Source organism: Hippocampus comes, unplaced genomic scaffold (genome assembly GCF_001891065.2).
Source record: "Hippocampus comes isolate QL1 unplaced genomic scaffold, H_comes_QL1_v1.1 scaffold142, whole genome shotgun sequence".
NCBI classification, from domain to species: domain Eukaryota; kingdom Metazoa; phylum Chordata; class Actinopteri; order Syngnathiformes; family Syngnathidae; genus Hippocampus; species Hippocampus comes.
In genome coordinates this window covers 446,327-473,295 of record NW_017805482.1, presented here as the reverse complement: position 1 = coordinate 473,295, position 26,969 = coordinate 446,327, and the positions used below count along the sequence as shown (strand labels likewise).

Genomic DNA, 26,969 nt, shown 5'->3' with positions numbered 1-26,969 from the left:
TGTCTGCTCCTGGTGCACCTGTAAGTTGTCATTGCAACGATTGAAGCAAGCGCTATATCAAACATCACAGAAGAGACTGTTGTGCTACCATTTCATTTTTTTTCTTATTTGTCTACCACAAGTACACTAAAGCCCAATGAATTTGCATCATCACAGAATCTTTCCAAATGTACGTTGAGGTCAGTGGTTAGTGCTGTTAGTTGCTTCTGTGCTAGCACCCTGTGTGTTTTTTTTTTCTTACCCAAGCCAATAATTGTACCTGCCATGAGCCACAGGTGATGGACGTGCCCCTCAAACACACGCGCAATTTCGCTGGAGCGCCGCAATACCTACTAAATTACTCTAAACAACACAAAGACATGGGTGCACCAAAATTAAGCGATAATTGCTTTTTAATGATATCACATTATGCAAATGATCATTAGAAAGTCATAAATTCTTGGTTTGAGTTCCTGCATGCCCGGGCACCACGAGTGCCAAATTGCAGTATATTACGTCGGTCATAAAGGATGATAAGGATGTTTTGCTGGAATCCGTGCGCTGACACTGTTGGCTGAGGAAGTGCATATCATATCCCTGAACATTTAAATAACATACACTCAGGAAAAATGACCCAAAGTACTACAAATGTGTCCGAACACACTCAACATGTTACAAGGATGGACTTAGGATAGATAGATACAGTAGATCGCTGCATAGCACAAAAGGACCGAAACAGTAACATATAATTTTTATTCCGTTTTTTTTTTTTTTTTTTTTTTTACCTCATCTCTCCGGGATAAAAATCTTTTGAGACTTCTCCCCGCCGAAAACTGTGGAAATCCTGATGTTCATGTCAAACGAACCGCTGGCTCTAAAAGCAGCGTTGTTCTTCCTCGACCTAAAACGCACGCAGCTTATGAATAATTCTTCGCTCCAGTCTCAAAGTCACAGTGAAGTAAACATATGGAGCTTCATGCCTGTCATTGCGGAAAAGAGAAAGCAAGAGCGCGAGGGATGGGAAAACATACTGTCGTAACACTAAAGGGGCGTCAAACAAATGAATTGATTCGTCCGGGGGGGGGGGGGGGGGGGGAGGGGGGGAAGAGACGCAAGGTTCCAGCGACTGTCAGCGTGAGCCTTCAGTTGTGATTGATTGTTGGCATGGGGCGGAAGAGTGTCTAAAATACTAAAACAACACATCAATACGTGTAATCACTGGTCACTTTTGATTAAACTAAAACAAGGAGACGATGTAAGAAAACAAATCCACGTGGAATCTTGTTTGAGAGTCCACGCGAGCGCCGGCGATATCGATCCGCAGACCTTAAACCTCTTTTTGTGCTGTCTGGGTTGGGGGGGGGGGGGGGGGGGGGGGATTCTGTCATCCGCTCGTTGAAACGCCTCCGCCCCGGAACAAAAAGCGAGAGAATCACAAGGTGAGGAGTTTCAATTCGAATTCTTCCGAAAAAGGGGGCGGCTTCATCTCAGCCGAACTGGAATGTCTCCATTTAATGCACACGACGACATCTGCTCATACATGCAAATGATTCAGCGGAGTTACCTTGATGGCAAAAGTACCGAGATAGAAATCGTGTGCTTCAAAACTCGTTTGGGAAGGCTTGTTTCTTTTCCAAGAAGTGCGAGGACCACAGATGCATGCTTGGGGGAGTTTGGTGTAGTGCAGCCCCGAGCTCACCTCTTCTAACACCGTTTTAAACAACACAACAGAATTTGTGAGTCAGACTCTCTCAGATACTCAACGTTGGTTCACAAAATTCTCACAGCCACGCTCCACAATCATGTCATCTTCACCGAGCCTTTTCTTGCTGCAAACGTTGGAGACCGAAGTCGTATTTTCTACAGACGTTTGAATACTTTTGATTGTTTGACCCTCATTACTCAGAGTGCCTTTTTATCAATATTTGGAAACTAGAGTTGAAATGCCCAAAGTAGAAAGTAGATTGCCTTTTTTTTTTTTCCTTCTCCCTGTGTGGCAAACAATTTAATTGAATTTTGGGGCTCGTAACGTCTGCGGTACTCTAATCACAGGAGAGCAGAGCACAGTTGTTTATCTTGACCGTGGCAGAATTAACAGAGGGGATTGGCGAAGATGTTCATTCTTAAAAAAAATAATAATAATAAAATAAAAAACAACTATTCTGCAAGATTGTAACCTGGTTATATTGATTAACCAGTCAATTGTTTTATCAGTATTCAAAACAATGACATGCACTCGGGGCTTGTGCGAGAGCACTGTAAACTCCCACCGAAAATAAACAATGCACAAAGGTAATTCGGTGTCGCCGAGCCGAGCGCTCTACTGTATGCTTGGGAATGCAAATCCAAATGAATGCAGTCAGCCTTGCTTCCCTGCTACGTAGCGGTATATGATTAAAATGCTGGCTGATTTATCAGTCAGAGATAATAGAAAAGGTGCAGGTTGCCGTGCTATCTCGGGCCCACGACATGAGATGGAACCTCCTGAGAGGGTGCCATGAATGCAAGCGGGGCGAGAGCGCGGCGGAATGCAAACTACAACCCCCAAATACCCTGGGGCCTGGAGGCAAATTTGATTAAAAGTTTGTTTTTCTTCACTCTCAACAAACGGAGGAGCCCATCGATGCGGCACTGACAGTTAATTGGACTTGGCAGGGCCACGAGTTCATTCGTCAGCATTGTGTGGGGTTTGCCTAGGAGGAGCAGGGACAATCGATGTTCCTCAGGATGGCCTGTAATCACTGCACCACTGCGATGAAGTGCAGGGTTAAACGTCAGGAGATTGCAGGGGCACCGGTGGATCCGAGAGGGACTGCTAATGTTCCCCCAAATGAAGAATCAAGCAAGGTCACCCCAACACAGCCATCGGAGGAAGCGAAGAAGCAAAACACAAGCGATTCCTAAGAGACTCCCGCATAAGCTGTTTGCAAAGAAAACACGACACGAGACTTGGTATGTGTCTTCAGTTCTCGGGGTATTTCAGGCAAATCTCAACACAAGCCCTCAGGAAGTGACAACCTGAGCAGACAAAGTGCCAGTGTTCAATCACATTTTCAAGGGTTATTGTAGTTTGCTTTGGCTTTTTACCATGCATGGTGTATACACACACATCAACACTGGAGTTACAGCTATGTTATTTTTTTAATGGTTTTGTCCATTTCCCTCTATTACAATATACCGTATATACAGCCTATGCCAGATGACTTTGGCCGGACACACACACACGCACACACACACACACACGCACACACACACACACACACACACACACACACACACACACCGTATTTTCTGCACTATAAGGCGCCCCGGAGTATAAGGCGCACCTTCAATGAATGGCCTATTTTAAAACTGTTTTCATACATAGGGCGCACCGCATTATAAGGCGCATAGAATAGAAGCTGCAATAGTGGCTGCGGTTGCGTTATGCATCCACTAGATGGAGCTACGCTAAAGGGAAGACAATACAATGCAGTTTATTTACAGAGAGCTTTCACAACTGCTGCAGCTGTATCAAAGCGCTTTACAGAACATTTGAAATACTATGTCCAAGAAATCTCAATATTGATCCGTATATTAGGTGAATCGGATTATAAGGAGTACCCTTGGCTTGCAATGCTTTTAGGTGCACCTTATCGTGCAGCAAATACGGTGTGTGTGTATTATATATATATATATATATATATATATATATAAATATAAATAATTATACACACACACACACACACGCACACGCACGCACACACACACGCACACTATAACTATGATGGTAATTTGTAGTCGAAGTAGATTATTGTTGATGTTGTTTGACTAGGATGCACAAAGAGAAGAAAATACATTTAGGAGATCTGTATGCGCATGCGACTTGTTCCGTTTCATTGTTGATCTGCTTATATTAACCACGGTGGTCCCTATTTACAATTGTGTGCCCGAGAGCACTTTAACAAGTACCAACAGTGAAAGAAAAACAATTTTTGCCCCACAGTCATTATTGAGTTCTCCAAACGCTTTGAAACGCTCATGTGTTTATGCTTTATCAGATCAACGATTGGAATGTGTGTCACGACACTTGAAGTTAAACATCCATCAAGTTAGGAAAAGACATTGTTCCACTTTATCACTTTATAGACTCGGATGGTGACGACTGGACAATCTTGAAGACCCAGAAGACAAGAAGCTTCAGCGCGGCTACAAATAAAACACTCCGAGCTCAACAGCATAGCAACACCATTTGCAACGCATGGATGGAATAAGGAGGAGCACGTGGGCGTATGTGTAAACAGCCCATCAAAAACAATCAGACAATGTCTGTCATGACAAACCTCAGAAAGACGGCGCTGGACCCAAACCAAGCGTGACTTACAGACTGCGAAATGAGCTTTGTTCTGCATTAGTATTCAGGAGACATTGCGTCTCTCTAAACTGTTATCATGACATTTCTGCTATTTTCGATGCGCTGACCTTCTCTTAAGGACAGCAGATAAGGCCTTTTAATGTTCTTAACGATGCCGACTCTCAGAGCTCTCTTAGTGGATAATGACAAAAATCAGCGCGATAGCGGCAATCAGAACGCCATGCCTCTAAATTATTCTATCGCACTGACCATCGATACACAGTAAATGCCAGGCTCCCCCTCCAACCCCCACCACAACGTATGACAACGCGCTCCCTCAAATGTACACACACATTTTAGGCCTACTCCCAAAGGTAATGGAGTAGTGAGCTCATGGGGGCTATAAATCCTGTTTAATGGGACGGCACAAGACTCTACAGAGCAGAGCGCAGAGTCAATGTGCGCTCTAGGCCCAAAAAACAATTTACACAAAAACACTGCTTGAATTCACTTGACATACTGTGGGCATGCAAAATAACACTCAATGTTTGAATACTCGACATAACTAGGATGCATGGATATACGGACACACACCCAATCACACACATGCATCGCCTCAACAAAGAGTTGTAAACGCTCTTGACACAAGTGCGATGGGTATCCTATTGTTTCCGCCCCCCTGGAGAAAGAACACACAAAAAGAATGCGAAAATAGAAACAAGCAAGCAGGCTAACTGGCCGAAAATAAATGGAGTTGTCAGTAAACGTGTCGTCTTAGGACATGTTTGTCTAATGAGGAAAGTAATAGATTTTTATTTGAGATCATGATCATCAAATACTCTCTCTCTTGCCATAACTTTGGGAGCATAAAAAAGATCTCTGTATGAGAATTAAATACTGGTTCCAAATGCAAAACACTGTTAAATCGCACATTGAGCGCCAGAAATACTTTCAACTGAGCGGTTCGTTTCATAAGGTAAACCGATTTGGTGGTTTATTGGTGTTATTCCTAAATAGACCATTCATCTGAATTTAATTATAATGTACTGGAGATGATGGCGTGGACACTTAAAGCCGAATCATTTGGTACATTAGTAAATCCCGTCATTCGATTTCTCTCATGTTGATCCAGTGCACTAGGTTCATTGGGAGCTAGATCCGAAAGGCGGATCACACCCTGGATTGGTCGCCAGTCAATGGTAGCGCACATATAGAGACAGACCGAGATTCACACTCACACAAGCAGTGAGGGGGGGAAGCGAAGCCACACTGCCTACACACAAGTCAGGAGAGTGCATCACTACAGCAGCAGTGACATCTTATCACGTCCAAATCCGGAGGTGTTGAAAATGTTCAAAAGTGTTCATTTCACAATATTTTTAGAAATAGACTTTTAACTTCACTGTATTCTGCAAAGAGGGGTTTTCACATTAGGTAACATGAGGAGGCAATATATTAGAAACACCTCTCAGCGTGATGCCGTGCACGCCTACACTACTGCTAAACAAGCATAGCGAAGCAGAGGTATCAATCAAAACTGAGGATTCTTATATTTAAAAAGTCATATTGTTATATGTGCATTTATACACACCATATATGTGCATATTAGGGGTGCAGCAAAAAAACGATTGGATTTGGGGGAAAAAAAGTGTTTTTATTTGAAGACAACTGAAATGGTGCTTTTTAAAATGTTAGCATGCTGGAATTGTATTGAAGCGCATGCATCAAGATACAAATGGAGAACTGACTTGACTTGAGTCTTTCTGTGCATGCATGTCGCGCCCGGATCGTGTCATTTGCATCCTGTAGGTCTTTGACGATGATGCATGTCAATGTCCTGCTGCTGTGGGAGAGGAGGGGAACCATCTGGCTTACATGCACTTCTGAGAATAATGTGTAAATATTGTTGATGGGTGCCAGAGGGAATCCTAACAGCAGTCTTTTCAAAGTACATTCTCGCTGCATGTATCAGGTCTGGCTCCATGTTTATGGTTCAACTAGTTGGTGTTGCTCCTCGCCGTGTCTTTCATGACGGGCTATGACTAAACAACACAGATTCCAAATTCTAATATGCAATTATGTCAATGATATATTTGACAATTAACATGATGTCAGTAGCCCCCCCCCCCCCCACCATGTCTGTCGCAATTTGCCTTCAGTCCGCTGAGGTTGAATTCAATCAATAAAATGTGTGTTACATGGACACAAGTCTCATTTGGGGAGGGGTATGTTACCTCATAGACCTTAGCTGACCAACTAGATTTGATCATGATGCTTTGTCTGTTTTACTTTTGACTTAATTTTATTGGCTCTCGGGAGGAGTGGAAATTGAGCAAATTTCCATGATGGACTGTAATTAACCCTCCATTTACATTCCAGACTGCCCCATTAAGTGAAATCCACGACATCGAAATACCTTATTTAAAAACTCCCTCTGCATGTTTTTATAGCATTTATGACATTCAAATTTTTAAAGGTCTTTAAAACACTTTCAAAAGAGCACAAAATATTTCAATACATATAATATATATTTAACCACATACTGTAATATATTGAGAAAGGAGCAAGAGAAATGCAGGTGTACACACAAAAGAAAAACTATTGTCGGTTGCACGATTAAAATGTATTAAACTAAGACTTATCATTTGCTCATTTTTGAGGAAAACACTGGAAAATTTCACCTGCTTGCCACATTTTAATCATGTGCAATCAATGTACCTCAGTATATCCATAGATTTTTTTTTTCCAGTGTAGCGAGCCCTATACAGTAAACAAATCCCCGATTTTTTTTTTTTAACTAACTAACTCACCGCCTCACAATATGCATGAATAATTATCTCCAAAGATGTATTACAAAATTAACCAATAAGATTTAAAAAAAAAATGTACAAAGTAACCTCCATTGCAGCCTTGATTGAGTCAAGGCTTTCGGAAAACTGATACACACACACTATCGGACAAAAATGTCACAAAAAGTATGAATGGTGACATGAAATCATGATTAGCCTGTCTCAATTTACTTACCAGTACAAATCTAAATAATGAGAAATCTGTGTCAGTAGAATTAACATTTGGATTTGTCATTTCGAAAAATGATGATCAGCCAAATTCGGTCAAATGGGATCATTTTCCGACGCCCGTTCACCGCCAATGTTTCAGTTTTAATCCTTTCAGGTACAGCGGTTACGACAGTGGACAGCTTACTATGTTATCGGGTTCACAGGGTGCGTAAAAGGGTTAAAAGTGAAAACGGTTGTTGAGCAGCATCACAACAGAATTGATCATAAAGCAGAAGACAGCAAAACAATCGAAAGCGTGAGCTTTATAGCCCAAATGAAAAGATAAAAATGCGTTTTAATGTTGTGCACTGTGAACTGAGAGGAGAAACATAAAACGATGACAAGAGAATATTGAATGTTCAAGAGCACAAACACCACACACACACACACACACCGGCAGCACCGGCAACAATTCAACATTCTTTCATCCATTTCTCTGGGAAACTCAAAACTCAACTCAGAATGGTGACATTCAACAAGAAACATCCTGTTTTGTCCTTCTCTATAATCTTTTACATTAGCCAACATGTCCTTGTGGAAGAGCACCCCCGAGGACTCCACGCAGGTCACAGGGCAGCTCTGGTCCCAGTGGGACTCTCGCTTCAAGACCAGGCAGAGGATGAAATATTTTCTGGCATCGGCAGGTGGATCCCAGTAGGCGGCAAAGGGAAAAAAAAAAAAACCCCAAAAAACAGTCGATATCTTCAGCCACAAGACAACTTGGTGAATCTCAGGGAGCTTATCGCCTTCTCTTTGCTGGCCCTCAAAAAAACAGTCTGAGTCCCCCCCTCGCCGCCTGACACGTAAACAAAACAACTTCCTGCCAGGTGCTGCTCCACAAACCAGGTCCAAGCCTTTGATCGGGAGCCAAATCACTGGCTGGAAAGCCGTCACTTTAGCTTCAGGCCGCTGAGCATCCTACTTCATCTCCAAGCTTGGGTGACATGCTTTTTTAATCACATTCGCACATTCCTTGTGACGTGACCACCTCGCGTTGTGCCCTCTCTCGGCCAATCAAATGAGAAAACTGGCTTTGATAGGAGCTGAAATGCCTTTCCTGAAAACGTTCTACAACGATGGAATGCAAGTGTGCCAGTTTTGCAGCCTGGGAGAGCCATGCAGATATAAGGAGGCTGATAACACTATATCCCCTATATTGGGCTTGGAAACGTATGCAGAAAAAAAAAAAAAGACATGCCATTTACACTACAAAAAGGAGGCTAGATTTAATTTGAGAATTGGCAGAGATTCCGCATTTTTAACAGATGAAAGCTTGTAAATGAAAAGCCTGGAATGGCGCCTGCGAGTTATGAATAATGCCGCTGTTTCACTGCTCAAGTCTTAATAAGTTGGATTAGCAAAGCACCTGCACGCCGCGCCGCACGCACAGCTGCACTTCTAACCAACCAAGAGTGGGGCAAGAGTCTCTTGGGGGAGACCCAAAAGCGTCACGCACTCCCTTATTGCAGCCTCGCCCGTGTGGGGGGGGCGGGGAGGACGCCTACACTTGAACCCACGGCAAGCCTGAAAACGACTGCAGGAGCGGGTGATTTACACGCATCTGCTCATCAGAGAATGGCTTTCTTGCTAATGAAAATTCATAGATCTATACACTAACACTACTGATATAATTTCTCATTCTTTATACTGACAGGTTGATTTATTGTTGTGTACCGAGAATGTGTTGTGTGAGTTTATACTTTGCGCTCTGGGGAGGCGGCGCTGCTCCACAGTTACACCGGCGTGACACTAGTTGGCAGTGTGGTCTGCATTTTCAAAGCTCATCATGTTTGAAGTGTCAATCCAGCTCGGAAAGTGCTCGGGGAGTAATAGTGAGTGCGATGTAAGCACGATAACATTCACATACATTGATACCTCAACTGATTATTTCATCAGAGATCATCTAAAATCCTCTGGCACTTAACTACATGTAGGAACAAGTACCTGGGTGTTCTTCTCAACAATAAACTAGACTGGTCGACCAACACGGACAACTCTTCCTGCTCAGAAAACTGGGGTCTTTTGGAGTTCAGGGGTCACTCCTTAAGACCTTCTATGACTCTGTGGTGGCCTCAGCCATTTATTACGGCATAGTCTGCTGGTCAGGCAGCATCTCAGCCGAGGACAGAGAGAGACTGGATCGACTGGTCAGGAGGGCCAGCTCTGTCCTGGGCTGCTCCCTGGACACTCTGGAGGAGATGGGCAACAGGAGGATGCTAGCTAAGCTAACAGCTATGATGGACAGACCCTCCCACCCCCTCCAGGCCACCCTGACAGCACCGGGCAGCTCCTTCAGCCAGAGACTGATATACCCGCGTTGCAAGAAGGAGAGGCACCACCGCTCATTCCTGCCGACTGCTGTCAGGCTATTGAATAGACGGACCTGAAAAAAACTGGACTCACCCATTTTTAATATGCTTGTATTTATATTTTATATTTATATACTTTTTGTTCTTCTACTTTCTCCCTTTCATAATTTTGCTGCTGTAAATTGGGAATTTCTCCATTGTGAGACAAATAAAGGTATTCTTATCTGTCCTGTGCGCGTGCCGATCTCCGGACTGGATTCCAGTGAGCAAGTTCGTGACGCTTCCGCCATGTAGACTCCGCGCCTAAATTAAAAGCTAATGTGAAGGAGCCGCTTCGATTGGGTGGGGATCAAGTTGGCCATGTTCACACCCACAACGGCGCAAACGTCAATTTCTTGCTGCGGCTAGAAAACGCCACCCACATGCACACTTAGACTTCACTTTGCACTAGACTTGGCTGGGCATGAAAATAAGTTTATATTTTATAAAGTGCAACATTATATCGCGCAATTTACTTCTGAGGGAAAACTCCTCGACATTTTTGTGGTTGTTCTTTAGTAAGCCTAGAACAGAGAATAATTGCATTTCCATTTATTTTAATGTCGAAATATGATCAGAGAAGTTTATAGAGGCATCGTTTTTTTTTTTTCTGCTGTCTGACACTACGTTGAAAAGCCACTAAATAGAACAGCCGTCATCATGGCTTGTTCGAGCGCGGCATTGATTTACCCTTGCACAGCCACAAGTCACAGGCACCAGTGTAATCATGATTAAGATCATAAGAGAGAGCTCGTGTGAGACGCAGCGGGGCTGCAGCCATCCATCCATCCGTTAGATTCATCAAGCATATCACTTCCACTTCCAGCAAATGAAAATGAATTCATTGGGACTTACGTGTTCCATTGGCTGTGTTTGCAAAGAAGAGAGGATACAAAGCTAAGTAGCTTTGCGATAGGCGGACACTGAGGCAAATGCTACCAAACTTAACAGGCTGTGAAAGCCATTTAGGCATAAATGAGTCTAAGTAACTTCTAGTGACTGAAGGAGGGAGGTGCACTCACCACTGGAGCAGTCCAGTCCGCCCCATCCTGGCTCACACTGGCAGGTATCAGGAGACACGCAGCGGCCGTGAACGCACTCTTCGGTGCACAGAGCTGAAACCACACAAAGGCGCACACACGTCAGCACCAGTATGGATTACGAGGGAGAAAAACACATGCACAAGTGTAAAACATCATTACAGCACTAATAAACCGTACCATGAAAACAGCGATAGCAAATAATGTTTAGTTGTTTTTTTTTTTTTTTTTTAACAAAACCTCAATATTGTCCTAATTAATTACATACCGAAGAGGCACTAAAACACAGTGATCCCGTGTTAAGAGTCACAGCAAAAATACCTAACATCTATCCACATTTGACTTTTAACAGGATCAGAGGAGACAACTGATGCAACTGTGTTACGTTTTCACATAGTGGCAGAGTGTCTGGCAACAAGATACCTCGATGTGAGACAACACATGTCCTGGCACTGATACAGCACTTTCTCTGATGGTGGATTGTTTTGAGAAATATCCATCCATTTCCAAAAGCATATTATCCCTATCCCAGCTAACATTGGGCAAAGGGCAAAGGTCACCCTGGACTGTGTCGGTGATTGAACAGTCAGCCAGTTCGAGATACTGGAATGTAGCCCCCCCCCCCCCCACCTTGGTCCTATCTGTTGCATTGCGGAGGAGATATTGTGTTTGCACTGTCAATCTTTTTACAATAGTAAATCGATTTGTGTAACAGACAACAGAGACAATCGAAGTACTTATATATTTCAAAATAGTTTTATTTCAATTTTTCATTTTCATTGCTTCATATGTCATATTCAGCTGAGTGGTGGGGTAGCACCCCAGCACCCACAAATGAGCAGCAGCCACCGACCAGTCTTTGGCCGAACATGCATTTGGGGAATGTGGGAGCACGTCTGAGTATTTGAAGTGATTGTTTTTCTATATTTTAAGTGCAGAATCCGTTCAAACTGTGCATAATGTTACAGTGGCTTATATTATTATTATTTTTTTGGGGGGGGGGGGATAAAATATCTTTTTTTAAGAACACTTAGGCTTACTATTCTACTGTATGTTAATGTCGGTCACGATGGTGGTACTCGGTGTGTTTGACTACCGCTGATCTACATCCATACGACGTACAATGTCGAAACGGTTATAAGGAAGCAGCATTGGGCACCGTGTGTAATGCGGGCTCATATTAAGTTTGTCTTTAAATGCTGAATGAGCTTCTGCGCAGCCAGCAGTTTAAGTTGGAACGCCGGAAAATGCGGCGTTGTTAAACACTCATATTCAATATCCATCTCCATTATTTGACAGCGAACTAAACAATTTCTCCAGAGAGTGTGGCCTTAATCAACATCTCAGTTTATCACAGTTTTACTTTGCAGATCGAGCTGTTATCAGCAGGCGGAGGCATGACAGAGCGGGCCGTAAATCCCCTCTAATTTGATCAGCCAGTGCTTTGTCATGTTCTCATTGTAGAATACAGCGAGGCTGCGGTGTTTGCTAAGTGCGTGTGTTGTCTTGATCATTCTTATTGAGCAACACGGCACCCAACCGTTTGGATCCTCTTTGTATTCCTGTGAGCATGTTCGGGGAGTTTGGAACGATCCGCTGAGAAGTGATTTTTCAGTTTTTTGGGGGGGTTGTTGTTGTTGTTGTTGTTTTACGGAACAAAATAAAATCCATCACAGAGATGGGCACTTAGCATGAAAGAGCAAATTTGGAACACAAGGTCATCAGGCTGGCCGGAGTTAAGACATTCTCTTATCTTGGGGAAATAACGCAAGCATGATGGGAATCAGTACTTGGCGCACTTGGCCTGTGGCAGAATGAGACAACCAAGGGCAGCGAAACAAACAGACGCCTGATCCCGATTGGACCGCGTCCAAATTCTGCCTTTTTGTTTTCTTCTCCTCATAGTATAGCTCGGGGTAAGAGAATACGACGGCCACACTAAGCCTTGAGTTGATTTTCCCAGCTGTGTGTGGGATATCATGGCGCTCATCCTGCAGGCAGAGAGGTCAGTGGGAGCTGGCAGCATGCCTGAACTGTACATCTATAGATTATCACTCAATCAGCCTTCGATTAGGGTCGGCTGCCGGCAGGAGAGATGAGGCCGGAAAAGGGGGAGGAAAAGGGAGAATCCCAAACAGCCACAAGCCGCTGCTAATCACGGAAATGCTCCCGAGGCAAAAACGGTAAACCAGAGATTGAAAGATAATGCAGAGCAGATTTCTGAGCATCAGTATTCTGCGCAAGGAGGGAGTCTAATTAAAATGAAGCGGGGGGGGTGGGGGGGGATGCGAGAGGAGTCTCTTCACCATTTGTGCTGACCAAGGTGCGAGATCGACTACCTGTAATCAATGAGGCCGCAATATGCAGAGTGTTCAAAATGAGGAGACGAATTCAATGTCACCACAACGAGCTGATTTGATTTTGTTTCAATCAGCAAATTTTGATCAGCGACCAGGAAAAGGAAATGCAAACGTGTCACAAAAGGAAACATGGAAATTAAGTTTTGCCCAGCCAGGAAAGATGAAGTGCACACTTCATCCAGAGATCTGAATGCCGCCCCCCCCACCCCCACCCAAAAAAAGGGGACTGCATAATCAAACGGGAGTAGGTCTTTTCATTTTAATTGAAATTCATGAATCACGCCGCCAAACTCATTTCTGAGGAATCTGAAAATTGAGTCTTTCATCTCGATAAAAGGCTAATCTAGCTCATTATGCAAGAGGTGTTATCGGAATGGTTAACAATGGAGCTAATTGGTAAATGTGCTGCGGCGTTAATAAGAGTTATAGTCTTGCATGGTCATACCGCACTCTTAGTCCTCTTTCCAAATTCATGACAAAAAGGGAGATCGCTCGTGCCGCTCTTGTCTTCGAGGACAAGTAAGACGTGCACTCAAAATCATTGCGGATATGATGGTGGCGCTGCAAAACGGTAAAATGCAAAATGTTGAAGACAAGCTTCATAAAAATATCCCAGTGAAAATTTAAAGTGGGCGCCGTTATAAAATGTTCATCAGAAGTTTCCAAAAAAAGTGTTTTTTTTTTTTTTTTGTAGTTGATGCTAATTTGCCGAGAGCAAGCGAGCTAAAATCGATTAATCATGATTTAACATTCGAAGAATCATTTCTCTGTTTCACTTGTGCTTTGTCTTATATGAGGATAAACTTTCATACTTTGCAAGCGATCATGCCAGGAAATGTCGTTTTTGGTTAAATATTTCCAAGCGTCTGTAGCATACGTTGCCCGTATGCGCTGACGCAAGTGTCGGGATGTTGGTGAGAGTTGCTTCACACAATTTCTGCGATAAAAGTCCTCGTTATCACGCAGTTGTTGTCAGCCAATTATTGGACATCATGTTGTGGCAGCGAGGACAGAACTTGACTGTGCGTCGCTGCCTTATTTCCTCACAACGGGTATTTAAATAAAGACAAAATATGGATCGTGCAAATCTGAGACCCATTTTAATGTAGTAAAAAAGAAAAAAAATATGGCGATAAATAAATAAATAAATAAAAATACATACATAAATAACAATGTTATTGTTGGAAACCCTCAAAAATGCTCATAAACCACCACATACATGTGTTTCTCATGAAAATCAAGGGTTGGCTCCCACAAAAAAATATATAAAGATATTGAAAAAAAATCTGTGAATAAATTAATCCACAGGTGTTTGACTGAAAGTATGTGGGGATTCCATTACAGTAGAGGAAGCATTTTTATAATGTTTTTTTTTTTTTTGTAGATCAGGGGCCACCAAGAATGTTGGCACAGACGCCAGTTGCCCATCCCCGTTTTAGGACTAACAGTGATGTAAATAGCCAAAGCTCGTAAGGCTAACCATTGTTGTCATCCATAACTAGATATCAATATGGGATGCTAATGTCAACTAGTCAATTAATCAGTGAAACCACTGGCTGAGCTTGAAAGTGTGCTTCATTTATTTTTTTTTTCATCAAAAACTGTAGCTTCATAACCTTTGGGAAGGAATATAAACTTGCAAAGGGCTTTCAATCATTTTGAGTGCAACTGTACAAGGTGCCTGCACACAATTGTTGTGTTTGTGCTTTTGCAGAAGTGCTTCCCTTTGTGTCTGCAAAATTGAAGTGAAATATTGTGATGGTGCCGATGCTGAAATCAATCTAACGGAGACCATATCAAAAATACTCCCTCCAAACTTTCTATCAAGGAAGGAGAGGATTTTATTAAAAAAAAAAAAAAAAAAAAAAAAAACTTTGTCTTTGAAGCGTGGAAAAAAAAAAAAGATATCAAAGGCACACAGATCCTTTCTTGTTGAACCCCCCCCCTCATCACCTCTCCCATTCGAACCATGTGCTACTGCCAACAACTTCCCAATCTGTTTAATTCTGCGCCCAAAAATCATGTGCGACGCCTGACATCACTTAGCAGTGGACAGGCAGGCGTCATGTTGACTGTTTACAAAGACATGGTCTGCACGGACACCAAGTGATGTCATTAGTGAGGTTCTCAGACTTGCTCCTCCACAACTGTCATCATCAGCCGTATTACAGGAAATTAGTTTCTTACATCCTCCGTTCGGGCGAGCTTCTGATTAAGGTAATGAAGAGGTTCTGACAGATCAAAGGTCAAGCAAATGCACTTATGAATCGCTCCAGTGCTGTAACTTGAGCTCTAATTACACATAAATCGGGAGATAACATACTCAGAGATTGCGAGCTGGCTGATTTGGTGTCGCGGACCCTTCAAAATTGTTTTAATGTTAATTACTAATAGTTTGGGCTAAATTAGGTTCCATTGAAATTCATCAGATGTCACAATAAAGTATATATGCTGAAATAATGATGATCTTGTCTCGCTTTACTGACAAATTTACAAATTCCGAGTGAAGCCTGTGGCCATTTGAGGATAGCTATGATAGTATTCTTTTGTATTAATGTCAACTGTTGGACACACAGTTTCAGCGTTCCTTCTGCCATCTAGTGGAAGAGCATTCAACAGTTCTACTTGTCACTGTATGTCACTGGCATAGATTGGTGAGCAAAGATGTGACAATGACAATGTTAGCCGTATATTAACAAAATATATATATTTTTTTACTAATTACATGAAATTGGGTAATTTCCCTCAGCACACTGCAAAGGAATCTGGATAGTTTAATAAGATCCAATAACAAAAACAACAACAAAAAAATCAGCCTTATCAACATGGTAACACTCAATTTTCATCGAACATTTCAGTATTTCTGATACATCTGAATCTCAGGCGGCTCGAACAAAAACCAAAAACGACGACAATAACATTCTGCCTTTTTCACGGATCACAATCTGCAAAATCTCCCAATGTGCTCTTACTGTAATGTGATGAAATGCCACAAGATGGCGCCAAAGTGTTGTATTAAAAGGCATTGGTCACAAGTTTTTTTGACGTGAGCACTTGTAACTCACATCGGTAAATTGTTTCTGAAGGGGTAACTCTGGAGTGTAGTTTAAACTATTCATATTGTCCTTTAAAAAAGCATCATAGTTGTGTCGCATGAGGATCAGTATGGGAACACTACAGTGAAAAAAAACAAAGCGTTTTACATACACCCAACAAAGCGTCCAGAAATAGACAAATTGAGTTCATTTTGGGTCGATCTATGCTATAATGCCTCCTTTTGTCGCTGCATGCAAAACAGCTCGGGGAGTACAAATCTCTTAATCCTGGAAGTGAGAGTGCAAGGATTAAAAGGGTTGAAACAGTTTGCAAAGGCAGCAGAAAGCAAAACTGCCCTATCGGCCCCTCAGTGCATGGTGTCCCAAAGTGAAGGCGGGTTTTTTTTTTTTTTTTTTGTTACCCCCTCCGCTTGACATGAAATCAAACTAAAACCTAACTACTCGTGAAATGCGAGGCCTAGACTTGCACATTCCCCTTGCAGGTTAACACCCTGAAAAGTATTCAATGAATACATAACTTTACTGCCGGTCAAATGGTTAATGAATACATTATTGATCAAACTGCGACTCATTCCTTAAGACCCCCAGACGATCGTACAGGCTGATACAGTTTTGCTGGCCTGTTTCCCAGAGCTGCGTTACCCTGAGAGCAGTAAAAGCTAAGACAAGGACAAGCAAAAAAAAAGAAGTCTCACATGGGAGTGCAAAATATCGAATAAATATTAAGAGTGTGATTTCAATTCCTTTCCAAGGGAATCCAGAACAATGTCTGGGAAAGAACATCTGCCACGTTTGAGGATATAAGTCATAAAGTATAAGAAATAAGAAGTGGAGCAGAGCAAGCAATCGGCTTGTACAAATCAAACGTTGCAATCAGAAAAAGCCTGTCGCTTTTGCCTTGTTATAACCCCGGATAGTGGAACACAGAACTCACATTGGTAACATAATTTGAGTACGGTGGCAGCTACTGAATACTTTTAGAACTGCTTATTCTGGCCATTATCCCATCCATGATTAGCATAATCAGACTGAGGTTGATCTGGAATTGTTCAACGACGCATGGTATTATTTTTATCCACTAGGGGTCACCATGCGCACGTTCTACACTGTAGTATCTGTGACTATGAATGTCTGTGGCTTTAAAAGGCAGGGCTTGCCCTGGTGAGGCAGTTACTGAATGTTGCCCCCCGGGTGTTAGCTGTGGCTATGCAGCTGATGTAAAAATGCTCTTATTACGTGTTTGTTTTGTTACCGTTTGTTCAGTAAACTGATTGATAGTACATTGGCGGCGATGCCTATCCTTGGCCGACTGTGGGAGCATCACAATATGTTCTATGTAGCGGTGGTGGGCTATTCTGAATAAGCTAACGGAGTTTAGCAATAGAAGTGATTTTGTGTAAGCTAGTTCTGCTTTGCAGTAGAAACATTACACATAGAGCACATTTGACAATAAACTTGTACTTGACGTGATTAAACGTTTAAAGTGTCAAATGATGCCAAACTTTGGACATTCTGTGTTTGACGCATTCTTTCCTTCTGGCGCGGTGCCACTGCACCCAACCTATTTCTACGTGAGACTGCAGTACCATTAGTTTGTGTGGAAAAATGATCACTGCGAAGCTTCAAGGCAGCGATTTGGCTTGCCTTGGAGGAGACAAAGGTGCGCCCGTTGATTTTTGACAGATTCAACTTTATTCAGAGCCCACTTTTTTGGTGCTAATGTGGGCTTTTGGAAAGGCAACAAAAGTATGTGTACCTTCACAGGAAATTGTTTAACTCTGATTATGGCTTTAAAAAGCGAAACTAAATGCAAAACAAAAACATAAAAATGCAATTGAATTCGACGTAGAGTCGCCAGGAAAATGTCAGACTGTTGTTTTGTGGTGTGCTGGACGAAAATGAATGATAAAAAGATCTGCTGATCCACTTTACAGTGTCTGCTAGATAGCTAAAATTTTATTTTGCTTGTTAAGTTTTATTACAAATAATACAGGCTCTATTTGTTGCTCTTTGTTTGTTTAGTACAAGAGTGTGAGAAGACAGAGGAGGTCATAAATGAACATCGGAAAAAGAGTTTGCGTGAATGCAGGGGTTTTCAAACTTTTGGAGTCATGTTTACGTTGAAATTTTCAAAACATTCATCATTCTAATTTTGAAAATTAATAGCAAATCAATTCTCATTTCTATTTCAAATGAATTATATTAAAATCCATCATCGCTGCTTCCACGAACAACAGGGCTGCAAACAGAGGAGCAACTGGTCATTTCCCAAACCACAATCAGTGGGGCCAATTTTGAAATTTGATCGCTATGTTTAGCGCCATCTTCCACCCGCTCTAAAAAAAAAAAAATAAACAATAATAATAATAATAATAATAATAATAATAATACGTGACAGCAACTTTAATGTGCAGACATGAGGAGAATCATTTTCACATTGGAAGGCAATCCTAAAATCAGTCACACTCGAAATTGCCAGAGGCATGGTGCTCATCATCACATGTTGGAGAAGCAACAATTTATTGATATGTTGGGAAACTTTTGGTCGGTGCTTCCAAGATTTACATGTCCAAGTTACTGCTGGCAGAACCTGCATGGTCCCCGGATCCCAGGTTATGAAACGACCCCGTAGTTTTTTTTTTTTTCCAATGAAAACAACATTGCCGAGACAGACTTTAATGAGTCAAGTTAAGGCTGGAAAAAAGAAAAAAATATATTTGTGTTTGTCTAATGTGAGAATAATCAGTTCAGGATTATTTTCAGCTTCCTGCTCCAGGCACATTTCCACGCCTTTTGCTTTTTTTTTTTTAAAAACTGATTGCTTTTAATGGCCCCTCCTCAGCCTGCCACGAAGACCTGGTTGGCTCGTTAAGTTTTCTCATTGTTATGCAGCTTCAATTAAATTAATTTAGCTGGAAGAGTATATACAGAGAGCTGTCCGTGGTGTAAAACGGTATGCCTGCGTGTTAAATAAGGCCCAGTCATCTAAAGCCGAGCAAAGCCACGCGGATGGTGGCTCGTAACCAGAGGAGGTGCTGATCAAGTGTTCTTCGTTGTGTATAGTAAAGCCTTAGCCCGTGGCCTGTGGGCGGACGTGCTTATCTGCGAGGTTCGTTGACTTACAATGCTTAGAAACAGTGATTCCCAACTGTTGGGTTGGGACCCAAGATTGGGTTGCAGACCCCTTATGTGTGCACGGCGGACAGGTAGTAAAATATTCCAGGGTTCCTCCTTGGTTTGAGTGACATCCGATGTTTTGATGTTACAAAGGTGTGCAATGAATTCGTTTGTGCAGTGGCGTAATTAATACATGGCCATAAGACACAACGAGGCACGCTACGATCTTGCCGTATTCACTATTTTTCATTGGATTCTTTTGTAGTTATGGCCTGCAACTTTTTTTTTCATACCAATATTTACTGCATAGGTTATGACTTTACTGCTGCATTCATAGGTTTAGTGGTAAACTACGGCACATTGCTCGGTCCGCCATGGGAATGGATCCCCATCATAAACTGAGGTCCCCCTGTACAGTTAGACATTAATTAAACATGACTCCCAAGCCGGCGGCCCGGTGGTTAGCCTGTCGACCTCACAGTGCAGAGGTAGCGGGTTTGATTCCAGCTCCGGCCTCCTTGTGTGGAGTTTGCATGTTCTCCCCCGTGCCTGCGTGGGTTTTCTCCGGGTACTCCGGTTTCCTCCCACATTCCAAAAACATGCATGGCAGGTTGATTGAACACTCTAAATTGTCCCTGGGTGTGAGTGTGAGCGCGGATGGTTGTTCGTCACTGTGTGTCCTGTGATTGACTGGCAACCGGTTCAGGGTGTCCCCCGCCTACTGCCCGAAGACAGCTGGGATAGGCTCGTCGCACCCTCCGTGACCCTTGTGAGGAAACGGATGGGTGGATGGAGTTAGTTATGACTTTACTGCTGCGTTTAATAGGGTTAGTAGTAAACTACGGCACATTGCTCAATCCGCCATAGGAATGGACCGCCATCATAAACTGAGGTCCGCCTGTCCAGTTAGACATGAATTAAACATGACTCCCAAGCCGGATTTCCATTTTATTGGGAAAACAACACTATGCTGACAGTCATGCATCAGAAAGGTAATTACTTGGGGTGGAACAGTAGATGCATTCATATCTCATGCATCTCTGTACCATATTGAGTTTCTACATGAATCATATTACGTGAGAAACTTCCCTAAAAAGAAAAGATCAGCGCCGAAACAAATTTGTAGCCGCAAAGTCGACATCCCTTTTCAGATGCCAGGTTTTTGTGATAAAAAGTGAGACCAATTTAAATCAGGAAAAAATAAAATAAAAATCTAGCACGACTGTGACCTATAACCTCTATGACTATTGAAAAAATGTCGGGAGCGCAAGGAAAAAAATAGACTGACGTCATGTAGCTGCACAGGTGTGTGAACCCTCTTATAACTCGGGCTCTGACTATGTTTAGAATTAACCAATCGCATTTAAAATTCGGCTAAATGGAATCAAGCACACACCTGCCACCAATTTAAAGTGTCTCTGATAAGCGCCAAATAAAGTTGAGCTCCTCCGGGAAGCTTTTCCTGACAGTTTTGTAATCATATCTTAAAGCACAAGCTGTGGCCCATAGGGACCTTCCACAGCATCAGGGGATATTGTTCAAAGGTGTCAGTCAGGAGAAAGGCAGAAAATAATTTCCAAGGCATGAAATATACAGTGGAACACAGTGAAGACAGTTACCATCAAGTGGAGAAAAATATGGCACAACAGGGAGTAAATAACAACAAACAGCCAAGTGTTTGGAAAAAAAGTCAGAAAAAGCCTACTAGAACATCAAAACTTAATTTGGCATTCATCAGAAGCAGTTTTAAACCCTGGAGAACCCACGGGGTCAAATTTGGCCCCTATAAATTCTACTACTCAAATGCTACCCTTAAATCCCAAAGGGTCAAATTTGGCCCTAATCCTAAATTAAGATTAAAGCATTGAATATTTGAAAAAACATATATTTTGGTGTTCAGTGAACATATAGCAGTCATTTAATGTATAATTCATCATTTTCCAAAGAAGAAAAAGGTTCTTGGGTTCTCCAGGGTTAAATGGCTGCTAGGTGTGTTGATTAATTGCAAACACAGCCCAAACCCCAGTTATAAGAGGGTGTGCATACTTGTGCAACCACATTATCTCAGTGGGTTATCTTGACTTCCATCAATCCATTCATTTTTTGATCCGTTTTATCCTCACAAGGGTTGCGGGGGGGTGCTGGAGCCAATCCCAGCCATCTTCGGGGCAGTAGGTGGGGGACACCCTGAACCGGTTGCCAGCCAATCGCAGGGCACACAGAGACAAACAACCATCCACACTCACACTTACGAACAATTTAAAAGGGGGAGTACCCGGAGAAAACCCACGCAGGCACGGGGATAACTTGCCAACTCCACACAGGAAGGACGGAGCCAGGATCAAACCCACGACCTCTACACTGTGAGGTCAATGCGCTAACCACTGGATCACCGGGCCGCTTATCTTGACTTCATTTTTCGACTTTTTTTTTTTTTTTTTTTTATTGAGTTGTACAGGTTATAAATAGGTCACAACGATGGTGGAAAAAGTTTGGAAAATATTTATCTTGATCTCACAAAAAGACCTTTCAACAGGGGTGTGCCGACTTTTTATATCCACTGTATGTTCATTTGTGTTATCGCGTTCATCTTATTAAGGGACATTTTGAACAGATAAGCATATGTCATTTATGTGTTGTCAAAGGCTATTTTTCGAGCGATACATTATTTTTTTCCTGTACTTGACTAAAGGGAGTCGTATCAAGAGGAACCACTCGTTTAAAAGACACAAGCTGAATCTGTAGGAAAAGTAGGGGGTGAAAAAAAAAAAAAAAAGCATACTCACGAACACATAAGTCTCCACTCTCAAAATAACCAGGGCAACACTGTGAGCGCCGCCTATACATGGTCCTCACTCCCCGCCGGTAAGCTGTCTTATAGCTGATCCTGAGGAAACAAGACACAGCGAGACGGATGTGCCATGTCCAGTATGTGGGACCACTCCAGAGGGGCAGGCAGACAAACACGGGAATGTGTATAATGTAGAAAAGGAGTCATGAGAAGTCAAAGTCAGCGAAGCGCAACGTCTCCCTTGAAGCTATTCACTGCATGCAGTGTTCACAGTCGCAAAGTAGACAGCCAACATTGGACAAAAGAACATCGAGGGGAAAAAAAAAAAAATCTAACATCCCCTCCACCCCGTTTATCTTAACCCTCTTAAATTCGAATAAAATCACCAAGAATCTTGCTCTGACAAGGACAAATTAACCATCATCAATTGGGCTTTTATTTCAATTACCTTGGGTGAGATATCCTCCAAAACAGCCTTTCCTTAATTTACCTTAGTGACCCGAAACAAGTCCTATGTGAAGTTTTATTGGGTTGCAGGTTGTCAGAGTAAAAGGCTATAAGCTATTTTATTGATCAAACAGAAACACTGTTTTGGGGCGTTTTTGTTGTTTTTCAATTCAGGCTTGTTGCAATAGATTCACATCAATTGACTTATTTCTCATGACTTGATCTGGGCAGTACTATTTCAAAGGTAAAGCCCACACACATTTTCATTTAATAGCATGGGAAAGGGTTTGAGTGGCAATGCACACGGGGATGGGTTGCCAATGAATGATGTCAGTGTCATCACGGTTTATTTGGTTGAACAGCGATTACAGTATGAATACGTAAAGCTGGTGATGAACACAAAAAGCCTCCATTTTTTTGTGTAGAATTATTAATATACATACTGTACAGTACTCTCTTTGTCCACCACTACATTTGTTGCCATTTCGATAGTAGAGAGTCGGACAGATGCAGTTAAATGGCAAAACAGCCTTTGCACAACACTTTATAGTGTGTTGTTGCAGCGTCAAGGAAAACTTGTGAAAAATTTGGTGAGGATCTAGATAGCGAGGTTTGGATATTTATTTATTTATTTTTTAGTTGTCAGTAAACTAGAACTAGCCAATTTACATTTTAAAAAAAATTTGAATCGGATGAGAAAACATTTTCAAACGTACCTGTGCTTTGTGCACTTGAACCAGTTCAGGATGTCTGTGCACCTGGTGTAGTAAATCTGGTCAAATGGGTGAGCATAAGACTCCTGGACGGTGACAGCATAGCTAAAAAGAGCCAAACGTAGAGACATTAGTTGACCCGCGGTAAAGGCGGCTTGTCGCTTTGCAAGAAAAATATCAGGACTAAAAGGTCCTGTGAGTGCTCAGCTGCAACGAAAGCTGTGCAATCAGGGACTTAGAGGACCTTTTTGGTGATTCATGCTATTGATGCATGCGGCAAAGGAAGCAGGTGGATATTGGCGGACCACAAAGTCATGAACAAAGCCCACTTATGGGATTCATATCAATGCCAACAAGGTGGAACCGCAATCCTAAGTACCCTCACCTTGGTCAGGCAATAATCCAGGTCATATATCTTCACAGTTTTCTTTCCTCCCCCTCACGAGGGCAGAAATTATTTCATCTTATTTCTCACAAGTGACACAACCCGGTGCAGCTTATAATTATTCCGGCTCTGTTGGCGGCTGTGATTGATTGGGACAAGAGTAGCCTGATCAATTTGCCTGCGTATTTCATTTGATGCTGCAACTCCTCCCATCCCTCACCGCGCCGCGACTCAGGCTGCGCCAGATCGATACGGCTGTAATGGCCCAGAATGGAAGTGAGACTTTGGTGGAGAGAGCCTGTTTCACTAAAGATGCTGCAGCCTCAACAAGCTTGTGGTGCTCTTTTTTTTCATATTCAGATATTCATATTTTTTTTTTTTTTAACAGGAAGGAAATATGCTGACCTTTCCCAGTGGCTGCAGACATTGGGGTCATCGGGGTTAAGAGTCCACACGTGAGCCGTCCAGCCCAAAATGAGGAGAAGGGTCGACAGAACAACAAGTGACCCCATCACTCGATCTGAAACAAGCATGATTTGGATTCACATTAGTTTAATTCAGCAAGCATCACAGGATTAAAAATAGGTGTTTTGATTTTTTTTTTTTTCTTTTTGCAACATGAATTCTAAAGGGAAAACTGTGAGGCCGTGGCACCGTAGAATATACATGAAGCCAAGTTGTTTTGTTGATTTTACGTTTTTAGGCTCATAGGAAAGTTAATGAAAAACTTGTCTTAACATTTACTAAAAGATTTGTGGTGATGACATTAGTATTTTTTCCTATACTTTGAAAGATGAACAAATAGTAGGTGGACCAGGGTCCCGGACTAGATAGTGATTGACCTTTTGATTGTGCTAATAGAATCAGTTAGCCGTGACATGACATTTTGAAAGACAATCGTTTTATCTCAACCAAGGGTGGGCAAACTTTGCGGAGTAAAAATTTGACTTTTTTTGTTTTTTTTTGTCAGAATAATAATTCATTCTTATTTTCTATGGTATTGTTTAGAAGTAATTACACTATAATGTATTTATTTTATTATACACAAATTCTTTGTAAACATACAAATGCACCTGTACAAATCAATTGACCAATTATTTAATCCATTTTGATGAACATGGGAAAAAAAATTGCAAAAGGAACTGCAGAGCCTGCGGAAATGCACTCTTCGCCACGTTTCACTTCGGCCACTTGGTGTTGCATATTAACAGTAGACTTCTGCAGATTTTGTTTGACCGTCTAGAACAAAAAAACTACGAAATGAAAACAATCTGTTGAACAAAATGTTTGTTTGACATTAATCACACCTTTGCCAAGGCACTAAATCATCTTCACCTGAGAAATCAGTGCTGGAACATGCGCACTCTGGCATCATTCGAGCTAAAAAAGGAGGAAACTGGGGAACATGCGTAATGACATCCTACTTTTCGTGCAGCAGTTTACAACCTGTTTGAAGAGACTTGACAGTGACGTTGCGTCTGAACATGCTCAAAGACATTAGACAGCGTATCACCCTGAATACGCATCAGATAAGACGGATGCTTCCACGGATGTTTTCATTTCCTCCTCTTAAAGTTTACAGAATTATTTTCATTCGCGGGATACAACCCGAGACACAACAAAGCAGCGGTAATTCCCCCCAAACAGTTCCTGATGGAATACATCTTTCCTCCAGATGCAACGTCGCCGTGCTTTGTCTCCTTCGGAGAGACCTTCGACCTTCAACGGTGACAGTGACAGAGACGGTGATTTGTTGAGACCCGCAGCTTATTTCATTAGACGTACACGCACGGGGAGATAACGTACGATGGGAGGGGAGTGACAGTGATGAATCTCCTCCTTCCGCAGGTCTTATTCAAGCAAATGGGGACTACCTATAAAGAATGAGCGTGCACAGCATGGCATAGGTTAATACCTGCGTGCTATTAGCCATAATAGCGCTAAACCGACATCCGGCTTGGAGAGAACGACCGCATTAGAAGCAACTAGCACTTGGAATACAAAAGAAGTCTGACACCCGTGCTGTCATTATAAGGCTCCCGTCTCTGGAGAATAACCGTGCGGACGTATAGTTTTACGCGTGTCCCGCTTCAGCGCCTGATATGAATTGAGCTCAACAATCCGAGCGACCGTATTCGATGACGTCAGCGTTCGCATGTTCGGCTAATCTTCTGCATTGATTGGCGCATGTAGTTCACTCACAAGTGAGGGGAAATCAATCGGAGCTTCACTTGCTCTGAGTAGGAGTCCATCCGAGCAGCCAGAGGTTACTGTCATGTTCATTTCCTTAACAGGATGATTAATCAAGGTGCACGCACGCCTGTTACAAGAGACAGCTGCTTTTATATTCCGGACCATCCTCTGAAATAATCGAGTTAAGCACAAGAGGGGCATTTCTTGATTGACAAGAACGTTTTTACTGCTCCGGTGATGAGACCACTCACCGTCAAATGTTCTGGATGAGTGGACGGGCACATCACCTGTCATCTTATATTTGGCTGACCTCACAAGTGGTGGGAGGCCACAGGAGCTCTTACATGAAGTGTCAATGTCCCGAATCTCTTTTTTTTTTTTGCAGACACGCTTGCGGTTGGCGGTGTGAAACCTCCTGCTAAGAGTTTTGGAGGTATCAGAAATCACACTTTTGTTTTTGTGAGTGTCATCTAAAATGATGTGAATGTTAAAAATCTGACACGCCTATCCAAGTCGGGAGTTGAGATGTTGAGGGAGGGGAATAAAAATCAATAGGTGGAAGGATTGTCGAGAGCGCGGTCAATTAAGTGGAACTGATGTTGAGGGAGTTAAATACAATATGTCATAGCGATATGGGAAAACAAGAGTTTCCTAAAAATCAATTGGAAAAGAATAAAGCAACAAATAAGTCTTTTATTTTGTTACTATTATTACGGTTCAATCTTCATCCTTGGACGATTCCATCAAAACTCGTTGGAACCAACCACCTTTGAATGACATCATTAATCATCGTAACGATTAGAGAACATTTAATATCTCTTATCTCTTTTTTTTTTCTTGTCTGAATTCTCAGTTGTTTATTTCCTCTGTGTAAGCATCGTGTGACACAAACATTTGATCCAAATCCAATCTTGATTGTGCATTTGGCAGGAATATTAACGTCCTCCATCCATCCTTTCTCCGAGCCGCATATCCTCACGAGGCTCGCGGGCATATTCATGTCAATCTAAAATAAATTTAACATGACAAGTTATTTTCTATTTGTTATAATATTAATACGCTTGACAGGTAACGTTTCATTCGGATGCCAAATATGTGTATTGCTTGATTGGGATGAGGGTGAAAATTGATGAATCAAGAAAGTGATC

The 26,969-nt window shown here is 42.2% G+C and overlaps 1 protein-coding gene across 5 annotated transcripts in view; it reads right to left on the bottom strand.

Annotated features, from left to right (window-relative positions):
• megf11 (multiple EGF-like-domains 11) overlaps positions 1–26,969 on the bottom strand; it is an 88,851-nt gene that overhangs the window by 41,824 nt on the left and 20,058 nt on the right. For 4 of the 5 annotated variants that reach the window (XM_019876012.1, XM_019876013.1, XM_019876015.1 and 1 more), the window contains exons 3-7: positions 24,034–24,148; positions 23,247–23,348; positions 22,079–22,179; positions 10,742–10,834; positions 10,575–10,586 (exon numbers count right to left, since the gene is read on the bottom strand). In XM_019876012.1, the coding sequence (XP_019731571.1) occupies positions 10,575–10,586; positions 10,742–10,834; positions 22,079–22,179; positions 23,247–23,348; positions 24,034–24,140 (415 nt within the window). In that variant the 5' untranslated portion in view covers positions 24,141–24,148. The remainder of the gene's footprint in view (positions 1–10,574; positions 10,587–10,741; positions 10,835–22,078; positions 22,180–23,246; positions 23,349–24,033; positions 24,149–26,969) is intronic. The other variant, XM_019876014.1, reaches the window with a different exon arrangement.